Source organism: Malaclemys terrapin, chromosome 2 (genome assembly GCF_027887155.1).
Source record: "Malaclemys terrapin pileata isolate rMalTer1 chromosome 2, rMalTer1.hap1, whole genome shotgun sequence".
NCBI lineage: Eukaryota > Metazoa > Chordata > Testudines > Emydidae > Malaclemys > Malaclemys terrapin.
In genome coordinates, this window is record NC_071506.1 from 201816032 (window position 1) to 201839344 (window position 23313).

At 44.9% G+C, this 23313-nt stretch overlaps 1 protein-coding gene across 4 annotated transcripts in view; it reads left to right on the forward strand.

Moving 5' to 3' along the window:
• Nucleotides 1-23313, forward strand: part of TRANK1 (tetratricopeptide repeat and ankyrin repeat containing 1) — a 120306-nt gene that overhangs the window by 22919 nt on the left and 74074 nt on the right. For 2 of the 4 annotated variants that reach the window (XM_054019389.1, XM_054019392.1), the window contains exon 1: nt 14101-14362. The exons of 1 other annotated variant lie outside the window; for it this stretch is intronic. In XM_054019389.1, coding sequence (XP_053875364.1) covers nt 14289-14362 — 74 coding nt within the window. In that variant the 5' untranslated portion in view covers nt 14101-14288. Of the gene's footprint in view, nt 1-14100; nt 14363-18167; nt 18287-23313 lie in introns of those variants that run through there. One more of the 4 variants, XM_054019390.1, reaches the window with a different exon arrangement.

Sequence of the window (23313 nt, forward strand, 5' to 3'; positions counted from 1 at the left end):
TGTGGTCAAGAAGGACCAGACGCTTGAGCTCCTTTTCCTGAGGAGCAGATCTGGAGTGATGTTGTCTGTTTCTCTCCTTATGGCATTGAGCCCCAGAGAATTTGGAGTGGGCTGGAAAAAGAGGCGTTGCAGGTATCCAGTATTTCTTGTCCACCCCTCTTGCAAATAGATGGGATAGTGACTGGTATTTGCCATACTGTTCAAGCTGGTGACATTTATAGGTTAGGCTATTTTGCCATGTGGAGAGATATGTAAGATGTCTACTAGGGCATGCTGTGGTTCTTGCACCTCTTCCAAGGGGACCTGAAATGATTCAGCTATCCTCTTCATAAGTTCTTGGAAGACTTTGAAGTTATCTGTATAGGATGGGAGTTCTTGTTCTTCTAGAGGGTCCTCTTGAAGAGGGGAGGGGGTCCTGTGGTACCAGAGGTTGCCCCTTTGTGGAACCTTTTGCATGAGGGTATCCTATAGAATTGGCCTCTGTGTAGGATCCAAGGATTCCAGAAAGGCATAAGGGAAGGGGGAGGGACCCCAAGGGTGCTCCTGCCAGAGAGGTTGTTAAATCAGTCATTGTCTGGTTCATGGGGTCTCTTCCTTGGGAGACATCTCAGGTAGGGAGGTAGTGAAATTTTGGATGGACATCTGAGTCTGAGGAGGTATGTTCTCCTGTTCCTATAGAGGCAGAGGCAGGGGCAGGAGGAGTTGGGGGGCAAAAGATGTCTGCATCAGCGGCTGTGTTAGTACCAGCAGTTGTGTTGGTACTGGCTGCGATACCTTCATCTGAGGGTGTGGCAGCATCTGGGAGCTATGGCAGTATCTGCAGAAGATCCCTCTTGATACTTAGTAGAGGGGATTCAAGTTCTTCCAACACTCAAAGATTCTCTTGCAAAATAAATCTAATTGGTACTGGCAAAACAGGACATTGAGTGGTGGTTACGATGCAACTGGCGGTACCAGAGATGGTACAGCTGGACCATCCGTATGGTCCTTATGCCCTGGACCCACAGAAGTGGGTGCTGGGGTCAGGACCAAAGATAGTGTCTTTGAGAAGTCCCTGTGCCTGGAGGACTCCAAGGGGCATACCAACGTCAGTGCCAAGTGGGGCTGTTTGTGAGAGACTTCTCGATGCGCACCATGCTGGAGGTCTTCTTTGATGGTATGTGGAGCTTGGTACCGGAGGATGTAGGATCCTCATCAGTACTCATAGTGGGACATGAGGTCTCCTTGCAACCTGATTTGTGGGAGACTTTTACCTTTTCTTAGTCTCTCTATAGGGGAATCTTGGTCTTTTCTTAGAAGTCTTCAGGGTCTCTGAAGCTGTCCTTAGGTCTCCAATCATTGGAGCAGTAGAAGTCACCAGTGCGCTCATGCTGTCTGAGCTGATATATGGTGGGGGGGATCAGGGTCAGAAGTGGTTGCTGATCTCAGGGAACTGTCCATGAGGAATAGCTTGAATCTGTCTTCCCTCAGCTTCCTAGATCTGCTCTTAACATCAGTGCAGATCTTGCACTTAGACGGAATGTAGGACTCTCTGAGACAGCGGAGGAAGCTGGAATGTCCCTTGCTGAGGGGAAAAGTTCTATTACAGGTTGGGGAGACTTTGAAGTCTGGGGTTTTGGGCACACCCCAAACCAGACAAGGCCGTAGACAAAGACAGACCAAGATTGGAAGGGTAGGGCAACCGTGGGGGAAAAACAGGGGGGACCTGAAAAGCACACAGTGTGTGGGGAAATTAATAAAATGACAAAATAAAAATGTAAAAAGGTAAGAATAAAACAATAAGCTAGCCAAAACTAGGAAGCTAATGGACACCACAGCACTCTGTCTCTAGCTGCAGGTGGTTGAGAAGGAACAGGAGTTCCATTGGGTCCGCCCTCCTCTACATGCCCTCAGATCAGAGCACAAGGAAGTAGGGCACAACTGCACCACTCCCCAAACTCTCTGATTGAAAGCGCACAGATGTGTGCACACCTAAAGTGGAGAACCAACTATTCAAAAAGAAGTATTATTATGCCCATTTTACTGACAGGGCGCTGAAGCACACAGATGGAGGGAGTGATTTGTCCATGGTCCCACAGGCAATATGTGACAAAGCTGGGAATCAAAGCCAGTTCTCCTAAGTTTCAGTACTGTGCCTTAATCACAAGGTCATTTTATCACCCCAAAATGTAGACACTTATTTATATGCATGAGAACATCTATAGTTTTATTCCTTAGGATAAAAAAACCTCTGCATCAGGATATAAGCCAATCACTAAGTGATGATTGTTGGGGAGAATTTTTCCTTCTGGGCAGGTTATTCCATAATTTCCCACTACAGTTTTGCTCACCTCTTCTTTGGAAGCGTCTGGCACTGGCCACTCTCACAGGCAGGATACTGAACTAGACAGACTTCAGGTCTGAGCCAAGATGGCTATTTCCATGTTGATGGCTATTTCAATGTTTGAGTTAAATCAACAACAAAATCATACATGCTTTTTCTACAAGCTAGTAATTGCAAACTGAATTAGCATTAGGAATTAATATTAACGGACCAATTTTATTCCTGATGCATCCCCATTCTTCCATTATGTCATTCCAAAGTGTTTAGAATTACCAAACCATTTTTAACAATTATACCTTTTTCTCCATCATGTTTTCAGCATTTATCACTATCTTTAATTGGAAGCAACATGGTCCACTGGACCGGGCACTGGAGTGAGAGACAGAAATCCTGGGTTCTGTCCACATCTTTGCAACTGATTTGTCAAATGAGCTTGGGTAAGTCACTCATTTCTCTGTACCTCAGTTTCAGAGTCTTGTGGTGCTTGACAGATGTGCTATAAGTTTCATGACAGATCAGTTGTTGCAGGAAATGGCTTGAACTGCAGCTGGAGAAATCTATATTTTGTACAACTGCACAAACCACACCAATGTTTGTCTAACATTGACAAGTTTGTCATGGAACTGAGACAGATGTCCATGGTACACCAGTACTGTGTTGCACATCCCTGAGCTAAAGAAATTATAATTTCATCAGTCCTATTCTCTGCTCACCCAGACAGGGGCATCTGATGACTGGAGATGACATACCATATAGTCCTAGAATTCTGGTTTGTGAGTCTTCAGAGGCAGGATCTAAAGATAACAGAAGCCTGGGAATTGGCAAATATGTTTGACCTGCAAATACCCACTCCAGAAATGTTTTTATATTTTGTGTCTTTATCTGGCTGTTCCTACTGGTGATACTGGATCCAAATAGCTAAGTTCCCTGATGCACTGTCAGAGGGACAGACCTGTAGAAGTTTTCCTGCTGTGACCTTATTGCATATTGGCAAAGGGTTTAACTAGGAGATGGAAAGGGCTATAAACTGTACATGCAAAAGCCTTGTGAGCCACAGATTATTGGCAAGTATTGTAATTGGTGGAGCTGTAACAAGGAGAGGGATATTGACAGGATATGTACAATTGGGCTAAACCTTGACCACTCTGAACTTATTTACTGACAGATCCTGGGTTTTATTGACCAGCTACATATTTGCTATATTGATTGTCCCTAGAGGAGAAAAATTAAACATAAATCCCTCAGTATCCCCCGTGTTGTGTGACTTGGGCTTTGAGGAGGAAGAATACCATAAAGGTATTCCCGTTGCCCCATCCTCTCCAGCAGAGTTTGGGGCTATGTGGGGCTCATTTTGTTTGCAATTACTAGCTTGTAGAAAAAGCATGTATGATTTTGTTGTTGATTTAACTCAAATGCCTTATAAATAGTTGACAGAGAGGCTATATTGGTTAAAGATTCAACGAACAGGGTCCAAACCAATTTTTTCTCCCCTCAGTGGCATTGCCTACATAAAAAATGTAATACTCTCATTCCAGGAATGGTGCAGCAACACTTATGAGTAGCCACATTGTCAGTGCTAAGATAGACAGGGTTCAGAAGTTTTGTGTGGGTTGTTTTGTTTTGTGTGGGGGGGTTATTGTTTTTTTTATTTACCACCATGTCATGACAACCTACTCAGAGCTCTGTTTGGAATGGCGCAATGAATAGGAGCAGAGATTGACATGTCTGGGGGAAGGATGCATTTTTCCTTGTGGTGCTGGACACATGATGAGCTGGACCTGCTCAGAGCCAGTTTTCATATCATGGTGCTAAAAATGTTTGTGCCCTGTCTGTGCTAGCACTTTTACACTCTTGCTTTCGTTAATGCAGCCACACTGTTGCTGACCGTTCTAATGCAAACAAGGCCTAAGTGGGCACAAACTGCACTTGGAGCCAATCATACCACTAAGTTGTTACAGATTCAGTTAAAAGTTATAGATCGTGCCCATGTTTGAACTGGTTAGTTTGGTTTTTGAACTCAGGCACAGGTTGTCAAGAACTGTCCATTCTGTTCTCATAGGGCCAAATTTCTGAGGACTTTGATCAGGTGAAACTCTCATTCAGTTTGTCCTCAACATTCTCACATGTGTCTACCACTCCTTGTTTGTCACTGAATTTTTTCTAGCATTCCAGATGACCACAGTCAGCATTCAACAGCCTTTTGGAAAGGTACCACTCTGCCCCACGCATTTGAGAGAATGCCGTAGGCTACATACCTTTTTACATCCAGTTCCCTGATTCTACTTCCCACAAAAGATCAAGTTTGTTTTCCTTTTTCCTGAGAATGCAGTGGTGCCAACTCTCAGAATTTTATTGGGAGTTTCATTATATTTGAAGTTTTACTTTAAGCCCCACCTCCTGGAAAAGGTTGGTTACGTGAGAAATCTCAGTTTATTTTTTTTTTAAATGTAAGTTTTTAGCCCTTATGATTGCAGAGAAAGCTTGAAAATGTGAATCAAATGCACCTAAAATATCAGAAACCAGAAGGTAAATAAATAACATAAATATACCCACATTTATTATTTTTAAAAAATCATATGATATTTAGGCCAATATCATGAATTCTAGGGGCCTCGTTCATGAATTTTGAACTGCTGGGCTTGACAATACTGGGACTGTGTATGAACTTTAGAGAGAAATCAAAATAAATACAAAATTTGAGTTGTTGGCTATATGGGTTCCATGGTAAGTGAGCAAGATGTCAGATAATCAGCCTCAATCTATTTATTGAGTGAAAATAAAGTCAGCTTAATACAGAAAGGTCCACACGTTACCAAATTGGAGAACAGTCTTTCAGTGGTTACATCTTCACTCTGTTCCAAATTATGCTTATATTTATATTCCTCTTGTTTATGACAGGTAGAAAATTCACCAATTTTACACATCTTTTCTTATCTAGGTTTTGTACATAACATTCCAGATGGCAGCAGATAATAGAAACATCTACGCTAACTGTACCTAGCACACAATTCATATTTCACAAACCTTAATAACATTCCAGATTTCACTAGACCGTAGAGACACATGCACTAACTGTACCTGCACACAGTTCATATTTGACAAATCTCAACAGATCATACATCTTGCATCTGACAAATTCTGCAAATGAAAAGAACAAATGTTACAACAATTTAACTGCTAGTAAATTTCCACAATAAAGCTTAGCATGACTACAAAGCATTCAGGGAAATTTTAACTAGCTCAAGACACTAAAGGACTAAATGTGGGTGAGTCCAAAACTGTACAAACGCAGTGAGATACCAAAATGGTATAAACTAAAGTGGAAAAAGATTCTTATTCTGGAATAAGAGTTTCCAAACAAGGAGTTATACCAGTATAATTATAGTGGTAAAATTATACCTGTATAATTAGGCTGGTAAATTTCCCTATGTAGATTTGTCCTGTGTTTCTTATAGCAACCAGGTTTCTTTGTTCTCTCCCTCAAGTAAGGCTGGCCAGTCTCCAGAGGATTGAAAGTTATAGAATTACACATCACTTTACTTTTTCTTCTTCCATTCCATTTGGGGCATTTACTATTGCTCCCCACTTCTATTGCCTGCTGAGGATTGTCAATAACTCATCTCCAGTCAGTTGCTTTGGTACAGGGTTTGGGCATATCTGCTTTTAGCACTTCCAGTTTTACTTAGTATGCAGGATCATTAACTTTTTGTTCATCTTCAGAGCCCATTACATATCAATAGTGTGACGGGTTGGAACCCCCCCCCATCCGGGATGCCACCTGATGTACTGGGTTTCACTGAGCCTCTCCAACTCCACCAGCCTGGATTCCCTCTTCCTATTATGCTGAATTTGGCTCTCCGGCCCTTGAAGCACACACACACAGGTAGGGCTACACCCAGCTGCAGATACAGACTGAAGTCAGCTCTGTGGCATGAGATGTGAGATGACTCACTCAGCACTCATGTGCATGCCCCTTTTGGGAGATAAACCCAAAATAATACTGTCTTGCACTGTATAGAAAAATCTGCACAGTGCAAGCTCATAAAAATTCACCCTGTTCCTCAATGTGAAGAGAGATATGCACAGCTCCTTGCCCCCTCCGTTAGAAATTGCATAAACTGGGTTTAATAATATACAATACAAATTTTATTAACTATGAAAGGCTGCTTTTAAGTGGTTAAAGGGATAGCAAACAGAACAAAGCAGATTACTAAGCAAATAAAACAAAACACACAAACTAAGCTTGATTCAGTAAAGAAATTGGCTACAAATAGTAATTTCTCACCCTAAATATTGTCACAGGCAGATTACAGAGAGTCTTAAATGACAACAGCACTGGTCTGCAGCTTGAAACTTCAGGTATTTCCACTCACGGACTGGACGCCCTTCCAGCCTGGACCCTCCTGCCCAAGATGCTGGCAAGGAGGAGCTGAGCCTTACATGTGCCAAAGCCCCACACAGTGCTGCCACGGGGAAGCCTCTCTGCCCCTCAGCTAAGCTCTGGAGTGGGGACAGAGTGGAGTGATTTCCAGCCTGTTCATGCCCCGAACCTGCAGGCTCCACAGCAACCCCTGGGGCTAGGGCTTAGCACCCTCTTCACACACACCAGGGAGCATGGGGCTAGTTACTCTTCCCTGCTGAGCCACCTCTCTGGGCGGGTTGGCTGAACCCCCTACAGTCAGGTTCACTGGGCCCTGGTGCACAATGCATCCTTAGGGCTTAACCCCTTCCTGCCTGCGCTGTAGCTGGGGGGACAGGAGGCATCTGGGTTATATTGGTGGCCAGAAGCAGCCTGGAGGTGTTAGCTGCCTTTCGACACTGTGCAGACAGGAAGGGACAAGCTGCTTCCAGCTTTTTTGGTGGGGAGGGGGAGAGGAGAGGAAGAGATGAGCTCTGTAAAGACACGGGCCAGGTCCCCCCCCCCCTCCTCCCCTGCAGCTGGAAGCAGCTCCCTCCCTTCCCTCCTGCACAAATGCCAAAAGGCTGCAGCTGGCCACATTCTGGTGTGAACTCTGGCAGAAATCTGGGGGGGGGGGGGCATGTGACCTTGTGTGCCCCCCCTCCCCACCGGGTTGCCTCAGGAAAACGTGGCGCCAGGTACCAGGAGAGGTGGCCATCCCGGGTGCCCAGCCAGGCATGGAGGGCAGAGAGCGCCAGGCAGGGAGGGTTGGGTTGGTCAGTCTCTTCCCCCCCATCTAAGAGATGTGTACGGGAATGTGTGTGTGTGTGTGACCTCTCCCCATGTGTGTGATGGGGGGGTAGGTGTGTGTGTGTCACTCCTCCCTGTGTGAACCCTAAAGCCTTAAAGATAAGAAGTTAAATAAAAAGAATCCAACTATGCAGTATTTCTTTTTAACAGGGGCTCAGTCAACTTGATGTTAATTTGAACGTTTGTACTGCATAGTTCTGATTGATTGCCATTGAACTTGCTTGAATACGAGTAATTTTATCAGGTGTCCCATATTCAGAATAAGGAAATATGGTCACCCTACCTCAGATCACCTTGAGCAAGGGATGGTAAAAACTGACTAAGAATTTCAGGACATGGCAGCCCAAAAAAACAGATTGCCCCATCTGGACATTATTTGTAAAACTCTATTTGGGGGCATAATACTGTTGAGTTTGTGAATGACTTTAACTTTGGGTTCTGAAAGTGTTGGTCTACATTAGGTGGGTGTTCTTACTTTGTTCCCATCTATATGTGGTTCCTGGGACAAAGGCCCACTGCAATCAGTAGGAGTCTTTCTATGGACTTCACAGGGCTTTGGATCAGGTTCCAAGTCAGGAATGTGAAAGTTGGTATTCAGATAAGACAGGGAGACGAGAATACTATTAAAAATATATAACTATGGGCCCAATTCTCCACTACTTTGTATCTTGTGCAGTCAGTTATACTTCTGTAAAGTGGGTGTGAAAAGCTACCATTCTGATCTGGTAGCACTTTACATAGGTGTATATGCCCAAAGTGCAGTATAGTATCCCTATGGGCTTATCTACAGTGGGTTGATTTTTTATTTATTTTTTTGCCTTGATGTAGCCACATTGAGGTGAGCTGAACTGGTGCAACCCCTACTGTAAACATGTTGCATCAGTGTAAAATGTGACTTACACCCATACAACTTACTTCAGTTTGACACTTGGTAGGATGCGCTGGTATCACTTTTTATGTAAGTGCGGTGTGGCTGCACTAGAGGTTTCCTCCAGTGTGGCTACCCCAGTGCAAAAATTCCCTATGTAGGTAAATCCTTATTTCTAGACAATTAGGCCTTGTCTGCCTATGAAATTGCTAGTTTAACTTAAATTGTTTTTTAAATCTATTTAGTTAACCGAGTGCAAAGCCCTGTGTGGACACTTAAGGTTGCTCTATGCTATAAAGTTAGACTGACTTAATTACATTGCTCGGGCTGTGAAAAATTTCATGCCATGTGATGTAGTTAAGCTGACCTAAGGCCTGGGGTAGACACCCCTAGGTTTATGGAAGAATTCTTCCATGGACCTAATTACCTGCCCTTGAAGAGGTGGATTTACTACAGCAACGGAAGAACTCTTTCTGTTGTGTAGTAAGTGTCTATGCTACAGCGGCACAGCTGTGGTGTTTCTAGTGCAGACATAGCCTTAGTTCTGTTTAAAAGTGGCTTAGGGCAGGTCTTCACTACAGGGGGGGGTCGATTTAAGATACGCAAATTCAGCTACGCTATTCGCGTAGCTGAATTCGACGTATCGGAGCCGACTTACCCCGCTGTGAGGATGGCGGCAAAATCGACCTCCGCGGCTCCCCATCGACGGCGCTTACTCCCACCTCTGCTGGTGGAGTAAGAGCATCGATTCGGGGATTGATTGTCGCGTCCCGACGAGACGCGATAATTCGATCCCCGAGAGATCGATTTCTACCCGCCGATTCAGGCGGGTAGTGTAGACTTAGCCTTATTTTGGTTTAGGTTAAACCTGTTCCCAGTTGATTTATGCTAAACTGAAATAAGGTTGGTTTAAACTGAAATAAGCACATCCACACAGGCTTTTGCACTGGCTTAAGTAAACTAGTTTAAAATCCTGCCTTTAATTAAACGGTGCAAGTTTCTCATGAAGTCAAGTCCTTACAGTTTTGTTACCCATACCTTTACTTTGCAAGGACTGAGAAGACTGCCTTTCCCATACACATCCATATTATGTTGTAGGGGAGGGATATTTGGGGGGCTGCTTTATAAGACTTGGTGAAATTAGGAGGGACAGTCCCTGTTGCCAACTGCAGCTTATTCCATTTCATAGTGGTTTATACCTGATGCTCCCCTTTTCGCTTCCCTAACAAATGTGGAAACATAAATGTTTGACAGGTCAAGGTTTGGTGGAAGTATCAGAGTAAGTACTAGAATAGAACCAGGAACAGTGCTAAGACATTCATTTTGACGAGTTAGTTCTATCCCACCTGTGATGGTAAGGACAGCAATGGCCACCTATTTAGTCTTGTTTAACTAGTAATAATAAACTAACAAATTGTGTGGTAGTTTATTAAAAAAACTTCACTGTAGGCTATGTGTTGTGGCTGGCAAGGAATTAAAAAAAAATCCTTTGTGTCTTATATCCATGCCCATCTACAGTGGACTACTCTTGGGGGAATTCTGCTCCCCAAAATTAAAAATTCAGCACCAACAAAATTAAAAATTCTGCGCACAATATTTTAAAATTCTGCATATTTTATTTGTTAAAATAACGCAGTATAATCATGCTGTTTTCAATTATTTTAGTAATTTGTTTAGACCAGGGGTCTCAAATTCAAATGATCACAAGGGCCACATGAGGACTAGTGCATTGAACCGAGGGACGCATCACTGACACCCCCCCTCGCTGCCTCTGGCCCCATCCCCACTCCACCCCTTCCATTAGGCCCCGCCCCTGTCCCACCTCTTCCCACCCCTTCCCTGCCCCATTCCAACCCCTTCCCCGAAGTCCCCACGCCAACTTTGCCCCCGGGGGTGCAAAAAGGGTGCAGGGTGCGCCAGGGGCTCAGGGCAGGGAGTTGAGGTGCAGGTGGTGTGCAGGGTATGGCAGGGGGCTCAGGGCAGGGCATTGGTGGGTGGGGTGCAAGAGGGTGAGGGGTGTGGCAGGTGGCTCAGGGCAGGGAGTGCAGGAGGGGTGTGGGATGTGGCAGGGGGCTCAAGGCAGGGAATTGAGGTGTGGGATGTGGCAGGGGGCTCAGGGCAGGGAGTTAGGGTGCAGGAGGGGTGTGGGATGTGGCAGGGGGCTCAGGGCAGGGGGTTGGGGTGCAGGAGGGGTGTGGGATGTGGCAGGGGGGCGCTCAGGGCAGAGAGTTGGGGTGAAGCAGGGGTGCAGGGTGCGAGCTCCAGCCCGGCGCCGCTTACCTAGAGCAGCTCCGGGGTGGCAGCGGCACGCACTGGGGCCAGGGCAGGCTCCCTGCCTCCCTGGCCTGGCCCCCGGCCCCATGCCACTCTGTTCCAGGAAGCAGCTGGAACCGTGTCCCTGCAGTCCCTGGGGGAGGGGGGGCCCTCAGGGTTCTGTGTGTGCGCCGCTCTTGCCGCGCCTCTAGATACCTCCCACAAAGCTCCCATTGGCCGCAGTTCCCTGTTCCCAGCCAATGGGGGCTGTGGTGGGCGGTGCCTGAAAGGAGGCAATGCAGGTGCCCTCTGCCTCCTTCGCCTCCCCTCTGGCCCGAAGGGCCGTGCTGCCAGCTGCTTCAGAGAGCGGCGCGGGACTTGCAACGTCACAGGGGACAATCGCCCGGGTAGGCAGAGGAGCGGGGGGGGGGGGGGGGGGGCGCGGGGATTGTCTAATAGTAATGTACCTAATGTTGACCCTTTACTTCTAGTTATTAGTCAACAAATGTATGCAGCCATATGCTCAGTGTTACAGCATAGGCAACTGAAGAGCAAGTGAGGGCTGGGGACTCAAACTCACAATGTATATTAGCTACTGACCATCTCCAGACAGGTCGGTAGCAAACAGTTCATGGAGCACATTTTGATAGGAAATTTTTTCAGTCTAAAAATTTAGACCAATTCTAATCACTAAAGCACCATAAGCATTTATAAGTCCACACTGTCCTTTACAATAAGACTCTTTTACACCACTCTGGCAATGCAAAGGAGCCTTAGAATTTTTACACCTGTTTTATACTCCTGGGGAAATTCACTATGAACAATGGGAACAATTCACTAAGTAGGCAGGCTGCTACATTCTGTTCTGCCCCATGCCTACCTCCCCAGACACACCCCAAAGCCTTGCCCCTCCACGCCAAGCGTGCCGTAATAGCGAGCGCGAGGGACAGAGTGTCTCTTTCTCTCACACGCATGACTGCCAGCCCTCCCGTCCTAGTGGTGATTTATGTCTCTACCGGCTGCTCCGGGCGCCCACACTGACCTGCCTGCACTGCTGGGGAGGGGCATGTGACTGGTCTTGTGGCTTCCCTTTGCTTCTCCATCAGAAGTAATTTTTCTGTGAGGAAGCAAAGAAATCTGTGGGGGCCATGAATTCTGCGCACGTGCAGTGACACAAAATTCCCCCAGGAGTAACTGGAGTCAGAGGAACTGGATGGGCACTGGGCTCAGCAGTCTTCTATGGGAAGAGCAACAGCAGTAGCCAAGGAGTTTTCACAAGACGTACCACTATCATCATCCATTCAAAGTTGAAATTAGGGCCCTGTCTACATGAATGACATTTACATTGTTGTAATGGCATCAATATAGTTATACCTGCTGTTAATTTTCTTAATTTGCTGTGGACTCTGGATTTTTGTTTCTCATTTTCTGTAGTCATGGATTGTTGGTTGCCCTCTCTCCTGCCCCTCAACTACCCTGCTTCATCCTCCCAGACCCCACCACCATGCTTCTCTCCCTTTTTGCAAAGTCTCTTCCACCTCTTCACTTGTCTCCCTCGCCCTTTGTTCTTACTCCAACAATCTCTTCTCCAAAACAAATAGAAACAAATATGTTAACACACAAGAGAGAAAACTACCACGATCATTCAGTAACTTGTACTGCTTTTCCCATATCCATTCTGTCACTTTTGGTTTGGTTTGTCTTTTTAAATAGCAAGCACTTTGGGGTAGGGGCTGTCCTCACCGGGGCCTGTGCGTGCTGCCACAATACAAATATGAATAATAACATTGAAAGATGGCTGTGAATCATGGTGCAGGCCGACCGAAGGGGAGTGAAAGCCCCCTCCCCAGCAAAGGGTGCTAATTATAAAGTCACTTAGGTCTGGTTTATACATAGTTTTTGAACTATTTCAGTTAGGGTTATGATTTTTTTTTATTGAAATAGTTATGCTGGTATAACCTCTATTGTGGATGCACTTATATGGGTATTTAGGTGCCTCATAGGCCAGATTTACATGACAATTTTTTGCTGACGTAACTATGTTGGTTAGGGGTGGATGAGGGATAATCTGTGACTGATATAGCTGTACTGGCAAAACCCCCTAGTGCAGACAGGTATGTTGGCAAAATTATGCTTTTGCTGGTATAGTTCATTTTGCTCAGGGAAGCTGGAATAAGCTATACTGGCAAAATGTTGCCACTACCACCATTCTTGCTAGCAAGCATGCCTGTGCCTCTGGACACTCAGTACTGCCTCCATAAAAGGGTCCATTTCCATTCAATTTCTATTTCTTCCACACTCAACTTTAAAGGCGAAACTCAGCAGTTCACAGAAGCCTCGCATACTTGTGTGGAGTAGGGCTGCAGCATTTGGAATTGTTCCTTTCACTTTCAGTGGGAGGGGAAGACTTCACATAGGCTATCATTCTGCATCCTGCCAAGTTTCATTTGTAAAGCTGGGTGTGGAAGAAAAAGAAACAAACTAAGTTTCATTTGCTATCGTGACTCATTTCAAATGTCTGACTATTCTCTTGGAGATACCGTAATGCATGTGTGTTGTGAGGGTGTTTCAGGTCATAGTTCCTGCTGAATTCTGTAGCAGAATTTTGCAAGAAGTTTTATCAGAATTAATGTGGGATGGGTAAAGTGAAACTGTGTGCCTGCATTTAAGTGTGATGACCCAGAATGGATGTCTAGTTTCCAGTTTGCACCAAACTCCAAGTGAACTGGCCTTCACCTCTATGAGCCAGCCTTCCATTACTCAGCCCCCGGCAACAGGCTTATATACATTTTGTCCAGTTAGTGCGAGTTTTACCAGAGTAAGAACTGCTGCATCTCAACCAGGGACTTCGCCTTCTTCAGCTCACTTAATATATATAAATAAAATTACATCGAATAGTTTCTAAAGTTCTCCTCTGTTGTTCTAGCACTGATACAGCTCCACTGATCCTAGCAATTGCAGGAGCACTAGTGTAGACCATGCACAAGGTGTTTTTGCCAATGTGTTGTCTAGACTTTCTCTGATCAGAGTTAAATGATGTGGTGGTAAAAATCTCCAGTGATAGCAAAGTTGCTAATTCCCCACATGAGGTGCTATAGTAGGGATACCATATGTCCGGTTTTTCCCAGACATGTCCGGCTTTTTGGTACTCAAACCCCCATCCGGGGGGAACTGCCAAAATGCCGAACATGTCCGGGAAAATACAGGCCGGGCACTTCCCCTCCCGCGGCTGCTCTGCTCCTCCCCTGACTCTTCGGCCCCTTGCCTCCGGGCCTCAGCTGCCGGCCGGACACTCCCCCCCACCCCGGGGCTCCAGCTGCTCTGCTCCAGCGGCGCAGGGTCCGGAGGCATGGGGGCTGCCCGAACCCGGTAGCCTTCAGCCGACAGCCAGACACTCCCAGTCCCGATTCAAGCCAGCCCAGTGGCTGGTTTCGATTTTCTAAGTTTCAGCTGCTCAGGGTTCTATCCCCAGCGCGAGCCGCCCGTTTCCCCGAAATGACGTCGATGGGAGGGCGTGGTTAGAACGTGGCCCGCCCGGGCCTGGGTGTGCAGCGAGCGTAGTGCGCCCGCAAGGATGGGTTTTGTTTACGGCCAGCAGCTGAGCAGTGCCAGGCCGCTGTGTAGCGCTGCGCGCTATGGAGGAGCAAAGAGCAGCTGCAGCGGAAAATGCCTCTGTGTGCTGGCGTGCTGCCGCCCCTTCAGGATTCAGGTAGGTGGGTGCATGTCGCCATTGCATCCATAGGCGGTGCAGCAAGCCAGGGAACTTCTTACAGAAGAAAGCAGCCTGCAGCTCTCTTTAGTCAGGGTGCACTCGGGGCTAATGCACGAACCCATCGCCTTTCCCCCCCCCCCTTATTCCCGCAGAATGAAAGGTAGAGAGAGAGCCCAGAGACCACCTTCCCAGAGCCACCCCTACTGCAACTCCCGCATTCGGCAGGGCTGCGTTGCATTGAAGGATGTGTTTCTTTAGGGGCCCCAATTCCACCTTCGTTGGACACCCAAAACTTCCATGAAGCTAGTGGGGGTGCTCAAGGAATGCAGGGGAGGGTCCATGTTGCTTTTAAGGGAAGAGCTGTTATATTCAATATTTGCAAAATAACGGGTGCAGTTATAAGTATTTTAGAGGCTTGCCTGCATGTGGGGTGAATTATGAGGCCATCTTTGCTCTTTCACCTGGGGGCTGGACTGTGTGTGCTTTGTGGTGCCCTCATGTAAAGAGTACTTAAAAAGAGGGACTGATTGTATGGATCTGTGTTTAAAAGTGGGGGGACTCGTTTAGTGCAGTCTGGAAATGAGCACATTTTCTAATGGAGTTGGACCCCTTTCCACACTGGGATTAAGTCTTTTACTGTTGCACCAGAAAGCTGCTTTTTGATCTCTCTATAAACTGAGAAGTTTTTTGTTTAAAAAGTAGAGTGAATGGTCTCTGCACTTTGGTAATAGCTTATCCTGGTAATGTTTGTTTTTCTTTTAATCCTTTTCTTGGCTGTTTGTTCCAAAACAAACTAGCAGTTTTGCAATATTGCAAAAATAGATAATTGAGGTTTATTGCAAGTGGTAAAAGGTTTCCAAATCTCCTGGAAACTATGTTAGTAGGAGTCCAATGGTTTTCCCATGGGTCTGTGAAAACAGATACATTGGACTCTTCAGAGCTGAATATAGTCTAAGCATAGGCGAGGGAGCCAGGATTTGTAGAGTTGTATTCCCAGCTCTGATATTGACTCACTGGTCTTGTCTACACCAGGGAAATCTTGCAGAGATTTCTCACTATCGCTTATACTAGTTCAGCTCCGCCAGCAGGACTGGGAAACCTTGTATAAACAGCTACCTGCGTTTCAAGTACCCTGTTGATCTTTTCTTCGCTGGATCACATCTTGTGGTGCTTTAAAGTGTGATGGGAACTGGTGGCTGTTCTACACTAGGATTCTCAAAGTTGCTGTCCCCCTTCCTCCCCCTTCATGGTTGTAAACCAGAGTTAACAATTTGTAGTATTTCCCTAATGGAGACAGGAAATGCTAGATAAATACAAAGTTGCTTATTAGAGTGTAACTCTGGTTTATGTACACAGCCATCCTCCTGGAGATAAGACATGCTATTGCCCTTGTTACAGGGAGGAAGAGGCGATAACTTGGAAATTAAAAGGAAAAATCCTATTCTGTTACAATGATAGGATAACACTACTTTGGATAATATGTAGGACCAAATTCAACACAGGTGTAAAAAAGTAATTATTAACTTAAGGGAGGTCCATGCCATGTATGATAGTGGTAAGTTTGGCTTGGGAGGGGAGGAGGAAGAATGTCAAGCACAGATCTATCTTTTTAAATAAACCCACAATGGCTCTTGGCTTGTTCTGTGACAAAGAACTACACCATTAAATTAATCCGATACACATTTAATTCTTGTATTTAAGTGGTGGAGCTGCAATACTGTGAATTTTACTAGTACACCTCTACCTCGATATAACACTGCCCTTGGGAGCCAAAAAATCTTACCGCGTTATAGGTGAAACCGCGTTATATTTAACTTACTTTGATCCACCGGAGTGCGCAGCCCCGCCGCCCCCCCCAGAGCACTGCTATATCATGTTATATCGGGTCGCGTTATATCGAGGTAGGGGTGTATTATCTTTTACTTGTAAAGTGTTATAAGTTTTCAAGGGGCTTCCCAAGATGTGTTATTAGACAGGTACTTGTCCTGTGGAGTTTATAGTCTAAATGGGATGAATACAACTTAAATAATTAAAAGACAGGGTAGGAGCATAGAGTCGTAACTGATCTGTGGTGGGTCAGGGTTTCCCATTTCTAAAGCCCCATTCATCCAGTAATCTCAAAGGGACAGATGTGATACCTTCACTCATACTGAGTAGTATCTTACTCTGTGACTAGTTTCCTAGATTTCACGGTTAGAGCCTTGTGAAAAATCACAATTTCACGGACTGGGTGGAAATAGTGAACTTAGCCCAAGACATGCTGTTGGCAAAATTGTGGGAGGTGGAAGCGGGCATCTGTGCTCTCTGGTCTCAAGCTCCGTGCAGCTGCTAGTTTGCATTCTAAGCTGCAGCTGCGGCACTGGCTACTTGTGCCTCGCATAAAACCAGCTCCCAATTCTTCTCTCGCCCACCCCGAACTACTGCTCCAACTAACGCTGCTGTTCACTACAAGCTATACCCAGCATAAGATCGATGTGCACGGATGCCCACTTCCACTTCCCTGATGTTGGAAAAATTATAGCAGTTCAGGAGGGACTTGGTGGCCGTGCATATTCTGTGAAAATGGATACTTTACTTGTGCTGCTGCCTGTGAATTTAAAAAATAAATCTGTGATTTTTCACAGTTCTTACATGATGTCAGGTCCTGGCATGGTTTCAGAGCTACCTACACCTCTGTTCCTTTGCTGTCTCTCTGAGTGCAGCCCCGCAAGTGTCAACCTTTACTTCTCTATCATGGGGTGGAATTCCATGATAGAGAATTCTATCATGGAATTCCATGCACCAGGCTCTGAGCTACAGTACCCTGTGTATTGACTATGCTCACACAGCAGGTATGACAGGTCCAGCACCTGCAGTTCTTCTCTTCAGGAGTGTATGTGTGTATAGTGGTCAGACAGCACTCTTAAAACCAAATTGTTGTTTAACAGTAGGAACAAAGCATTTAGAGAAGAAGACTTTTGAAATAGTCTACATAAATGTCTATCTTATCTAAGACTTACCATCCCTCATGGTATCTTCTGCAGACACCCCAGCAGGTCCTGAGGATTACTCTGATTTTTCCTCTTGAGGGAGTCCATTTTTCAACTCTTATAGTGCTTTTCAATCTTCAGGTTCCCAGATCTTGGCTCTATTCATTAAAACCAGTTTTGTAAATTGGCTGGAGTCAGGAGATTGAATTGTCAAAATTAATAGTTCGGGCATTGTCTTTTAACAGCTCTTAAGTGTTTGCTGAGAAGTGGCTTATCTTCAGCCATTTTGATTCCTTCCTGCTTGTTTTCCTTACCGTACCATCTTAAACTAAACCGGTATTTATGCAGTAAACATCCCAATAAGCAGTATTCATAATTTAGTGCAGAGCAGCTCCAAATCAGTCATAGGTGCTATTTAGCATATGTAGAGATATCACAAGCTAGTTTTTCATCAGTAGATCTCAGCAATTCCCAAAATCCCTGTGAGACTGGGAAGTGTTATTACCCCCATATTACAGATGAGGAATTGAGAGACAGAGAGGCTAAGTGATTTGCCCAAACTCACACAGAAAGTCAGTGGCGGAACAGGGAATTTAATCTGGGTCTCCCAAATTCTATGCTAGAGCCCTAATCACTAAACCATCCTTCCCCTCCTTTAAGAACTAGTAACAAAGATGATTTGTGGTTTAACAGGGGATCTGAAGGCATCTGTCTGCCACTAACTGCTTTTGCTTTTATCTTTCCTTATTGTTTTGCTTTCCCCTCACTCATTGTCTTCCCTGCCTGAAAATCAACTAAATATCTATCTAGTATTTATTTTTTTTGCATTTTAGTTGTGCCTGGAGCCCTGGCAGAGATTGAGGTCCCGTTGCACTAAGCACTAAATACACAGCGTAAGAGACGTGACCTGCCCTGAAGACCTGACAGTCTAAACAGACACAACAGATAAAAGGTGGGAGAAAGGAAGATTATTATCCAAGTTGTACAGATGGAAAGGAGAGACTAAGTGATTTGCCCAGGGTCACACAGGATGGCTGTACCAAAGCTGGACATTGAGCCCAGATGTTCTTGAGTCCCAGTCCAGTGCCTCAACCCCCAGGCTGTTTTTCATCTCAAAATCCCTTATGCCCCCTATCGCTCTGATTTCTGTGACCCCAACCATCCCTCCCATTGTTAATTTCCCAGATAACACCTAGGACAGTGGTGGGCATTTTGCTGATGTTGACCATCCGCAGGCACGGCCCCCCGCAGCTCCCAGTGGCCGCAGTTCGCCATTCCAGGCCAATGGGAGCTGCGGGAAGCAGCGGGCTGCAAGGACAGCTAATAGGTTATGTTGTGGTATGAGAAATGTCCAAATGATGTACCTCTTTCCAGATGAATCTTTGTTTAAAACTGAGCTGCAAAGAAAGTGGGCGGGGCAAAAAGTAGGGTTATGCTCAGGAGGGCTGGAACCATTGTGTAGTGGTGATGCGGAGAGTCATTGAACCAAACTGTAAACCCTGTATATGCTGGAATCCACTTCAAGCCGGGGGGTGCAGCAGCACCCCTAGTTCCAGCACCTATGGTTATGCTATTATTTTTCTTGTTCTGTTTTACATTAGGAATTCAAATTTTGTCTGACTTGGAAGAGTCTGTGGTGACTGGAGAACTAGTAAAATGATGTTGCAGGATTTTTAGTAGGGCTGTCAAGTGCTTAAAAAAATTAATCGTGTTTAATCATGTGATTAAACGCACTGTTAAACAATAATAGAATACCATTTATTCAAATATTTTTGGATGTTTTCTACATTTTCAAATATATTGATTTCAATTACAACACAGAATACAAAGTATACAGTGCTCACTTTATTTTTGATGACAAATATTTGCACTGTAAAAAAACCAAAAGAAATACACCTCTAACCCGATATAACGTGACCTGATATAACACGAATTCAGATATAACGTGGTAAAGCAGTGCTCCGGGGGGCGGAGCTGTGCACTCCGGCGGATCAAAGCAAGTTCGATATAACGCGGTTTCACCTATAACACGGTAAGATTTTTTGGCTCCCGAGGACAGCGTTATATTGGGGTAGAGGTATAGTATATTTCAATTCACCTGATACAAGTACTGTAGTGCAATCTCTTTATCATGAAAGTTGAACTTACAAATGTAGAATTATGTACAAAAAGTAACTGCACTCAAAAATAAAACAATGTAATATTTTAGAGCCTATAAGTCCACTCAGTCCTACTTCAGCCAATCGCTCAGACAAACAAGTTTGGTTACAATTTGCAGGAGATAATGCTGCCCACGTCTTGTTTACAATGTCACCTGAAAGTGAGAACAGGTGTGTTTGGATGGCACTGTTGTAGTCGGCATAGCAAGATATTTATGTGCCAGATGCGCTAAAGATTCAGATGTCGCTTCATGCTTCAACCACCATTCCAGAATACATGCGTCCATGCTGATGATGGGTTCTGCTTGATAATGATCCAAAGCAGAGTGAACCGACGCATGTTCATTTTCATCATCTGAGTCAGATGCCACCAGCAGAAAGTTGATTTTCTGTTTTGGTGGTTCGGATTCTGTAGCTTCCACGTCAGAGTGTTGCTCTTTTAAGACTTCTGAAAGCATGTTCCACACCTCGTCCCTCTCAGATTTTGGATGGCACTTCAGATTCTTAAATCTTGGGTCGAGTGCTGTAGCTATTTTTAGAAATCTCACATTGGTACCTTCTTTGCGTCTTGTCAAATCTGCTGTGAAAGTGTTCTTAAAACGGACAACATATGCTGAGTCATTATCCGAGACTGCTATAAAATGAAATATATGCAGAATGTGGTTAAAACAGAACAGGAGACATACAGTTCTCCCCCAAGGAGTTCAGTCACTAATTTAATTAACGCATTAATTTTAACGAGCATCATCAGCATGGAAGCATATCCTCTGAAATGGTGGCCGAAGCATGAAAGGGCATACGAATGTTTAGCCTCTCTGGCATGTAAATACCTTGCAACGCTGGTTACAAAAGTGCCATGCAAATGCCTGTTCTCAGTTTCAGGTGACATTTTAAATAAGAAGCAGTCAGCAGTATCTCCTGTCAATGTAAACAAACTTGTTTGTCTTAGCGATTGGGTGAACAAGAAGTAGCCTGAGTGGACTTGTAGCCTCTAATGCAGGGGTTGGCAACCTTTGGCATGCGGCTCGCCAGGGTAAGCACCCTGGTGGGCCAGGCTGGTTTGTTTACCTGCCGCGTCTGCAGGTTCAGCCGATCGCGGCTCCCACTGGCCGCAGTTCGCCGTCCCAGGCCAATGGGGGTGGTGGGACGCCGCGGCCAGCACATCCCTCGGCCCGTGCTGCTTCCTGCAGCCCCCATTGGCCTGGAGCGGTGAACCGCAGCCAGTGGGAGCCGCGATCGGCCGAACCTGTGGACGCGGCAGGTAAACAAACCGGCCCGGCCTGCCGGGGGCTTACCCTGGCGAGCTACATGCCAAAGGTTGCGGACCCTTGCTCTAATGTTTTACATTATTTTGTTTTTGAATGCAGTTATGTAACAAAAAAAAATTACACTTTCATGATAAAGCAATTTCACATCACACAGGTACTGTAGTGCATTGTAATATACGATTTCTTTTGTTTAGCATTTTACAGTGTAAATATTTGTAATAAAAATAATATAAAGTGAGCACTGTACACTTTGTATTCTGTGTTGTAATATAAATCAATATATTTGAAAATGTAGAAAAACATCCAAAAATATTTAATAAATGTTGATTGGTATTCTATTGTTTAACAGTATGATTAATCGCAATTCATTTTTTTAATCACAGTTAATTTTTTTGTTAATCGCGTGAGTTAATGGCGATTAATCAACAGCCTTAATTTTTAGTTTTTATTTTTATTTTAAAAAACCTCAACCACTTATTGAAAAAGCCCACTTATTTAACAAATTAAATAATTTAGTAAATGACTAACATTTTAGATAGAATATGCCTTTAATAAAGATTCAGTACCCTTATTCTTTCAACTAAAACATGAACTAGTGAAATACATGCTTTGAGACATATAGCAGTTTTTCCCACAATACTGGGGAAGATCAGACTGGATAATCTTGATATTTCTAAGGTACTAAACAAGCAGAAATTAACTCGATTATTATTATTATTTTGGCTGGGAGGAGAGGTACATTTAGCATTGGAGAGATCAGAATCTTTTGGGTCATGCACTTTCATACACGATAAAACAAAAGAGCACAAGCCTAATTTTTAATAGAATCTTTGCAAGTCACATTAAAGAATGCAACACAATGCTGAGTTGGATGTGAATAATTAATTTAGCTGTGAAAGGACTAGAATTGTTTGCTTCCTTTTCAGGGCAAAAAACGTTAGCTAAGTTATTGTTGTAGGATCCTAAAGTCATGGTCATCCCTAGACAGAGGATAAATAATACTTGGCACTTAAATTGCAGTGTCTGTACATCCTCTTGAAAATGAGCACTAATGTACTGACTGATACTGCAGGTAATAGTGTGAGTATGGACTGTCATGCATGTGCAAGTCATGCTGCTGTCATGCACAGGATCAGGGACTATGTATTTGGGATTAGGCTGCCTGTGGCCCAGCACTTTTTTCAGGTGGATAGCTCTGTCAACACACATGTGGGATAACAACACAATTTCCCTACCGGCATATGCTTTCCTCCTACCCCCGTGTCTTGATATTTCTTTACTTTTTAGCTTGTGTGTCTGGGTTGATTTTTGAATTACGGTATCACCTCAGAGTTACGAACGCCTCGGGAATGGAGGTGATTCGTAACTCTGAACAAAACATAATGGTTCTTTCAAAAGTTTACAGTTGAACATTGACTTAGTACAGCTTTGAAACTTTACTATGCAAAAGAAAATGCTGCATTTAACTGTCTTAATTTAAATGAAACAAGCACAGAAAGTTTCCTTACCTTGTCAAATCTTTTTATTAAAACTCCCCCCCCCCTTTTTTTTTTTTAGTAGTTTACATTTGAGACAGCACTGTACTGTATTTGCTTTATTTTTTTGTTTCTGCTAACTGCATACTTCCGGTTCCAAATGAGGTATGTGGTTGACCTCTGGTGTTTATAACTCTGAGGTTCTACTGTATTGTGTGATGTGGAAGTGGGAGGGCGGACAAAGCCAGTCAAAGAATAGTCGTGGACTGCCAGGAGCCACCCAGGGGCCCTGCATGTTACATATTTGCACAGAATCTCACAAAATTTAGATCTTGTCTAGATTATGGGTGAATTTTGGGCTGATAAACACCAGCTAACACATTTTTAAAGGTATTTTAAATAGCAATGAAAGTGTGCTCCCTAACACTTCTTTTTAATTTTTTTTTTGCTAGCCTAAACAGGAGAGAAGGCCCTGTCCAAACTTGACAAGTCTATTTTTCCTGTGCCTGAAATTTTCATTTGTTTGAGTCACAACTAGATAGTCTGTCAGTGTTTCTCAAACTGGGGTCGCTTTTGTGTAGGGAAAGCCCCTGGTGGGCCGGGCCGGTTTGTTTACCTGCCCCGTCCGCAGGTCCGGCCGATCGCGGCTCCCACTAGCCACGGTTCGCTGCTCCGGGTCAATGGGAGCTGCTGGAAGCGGCGTTGGCCGAGGGACGTACTGGCTGCCGCTTCCAGCAGCTCCCATTGGCCTGCAGCGGCGAACTGCAGCCAGTGGGAGCCGCGATCGCCCGGACCTGCGGATGGGGCAGGTAAACAAACCGGCCCGGCCCGCCAGGTGCTTTCCCTACACAAGCGGCGACCCCAGTTTGAGAAACACTGGTCTATGTCTACATTAAACGTTACATGCACCACAATGGCATAGCCACAGCATTGCAGCTACGCCGCTGCTGTGTAGACGCTTCCTATATCGATGTAGTTAATGCAACTCTCTGAGGGGCAGTAGCTGGGTCAACTGAAGAATTTTTCTGTTGATCTTGCTGTGTCTACCCTTGGGGTAAGGGCGACCTAACCATGGCA